We start from the raw sequence: 624 nt of genomic DNA on the forward strand, positions 1-624 counted from the left end.
TCAAGATTTGAGTCATACAAACTATTTGACACCGTTAACCCCATATACATGAACAGCCCAATTTGATAAACTCAGACTTTATAAATATATCAATGTCTTATAAGTGACATCCTCTTAAACAAACTTAAAACAGAAAGCTGCAACTCGAAAATAAACATATGCTCTCCGAGTAAATAAAACCCATCCAATTTTAACACCGCTTCCCTTATTGCGCCCTACGAAACCTGTAGACGAGAACACACATCGACCCTTAACACCTTCTACTCTCCCACAACCGATAATTATCACATATCGCCCACCATTCTCCAAGGAAAAAACAAACTACCTGCGAAATGTGTCATAATGACAGGCGGACGGAGAGCATGCCGCACGCAAGGGAATCCGGCCGAGATGGGAGCCTCGAGGAAGGGACCAGGTGTATAAATGTTTATGCGTTGCTTTATATATCGTTGGGTTAAATTTGTATTTGAGGTTCTTTATTTACTTTTTTTATATATTCTAAATTCAAGATTTAATTATTCAATTTGAAGAAATCTTGCGGGATTGTCATTAAGGAGTTATCATGATGGATAGTTGTTTGATATTAAAGTGCATGACTCGTGCTCATTTCTTTTTTTTCTCTTG

At 37.5% G+C, this 624-nt stretch overlaps 1 protein-coding gene across 1 annotated transcript in view; it reads right to left on the minus strand.

The window, feature by feature from the left end:
- The window catches only part of LOC119581922 (eukaryotic translation initiation factor 2A-like), an 11,853-nt gene extending 11,448 nt beyond the window's left edge, over nucleotides 1-405 (minus strand). Inside the window, exon 1 of the mRNA XM_037930094.1 lies at nucleotides 326-405. Within this exon, the coding sequence (XP_037786022.1) occupies nucleotides 326-341 (16 nt within the window). The 5' untranslated portion in view covers nucleotides 342-405. The remainder of the gene's footprint in view (nucleotides 1-325) is intronic.
- Between the last annotated feature and the right edge of the window lie 219 nt (nucleotides 406-624).

The sequence above is a fragment of the Penaeus monodon genome, chromosome 15 (assembly GCF_015228065.2).
Source record: "Penaeus monodon isolate SGIC_2016 chromosome 15, NSTDA_Pmon_1, whole genome shotgun sequence".
Taxonomy (NCBI): domain Eukaryota; kingdom Metazoa; phylum Arthropoda; class Malacostraca; order Decapoda; family Penaeidae; genus Penaeus; species Penaeus monodon.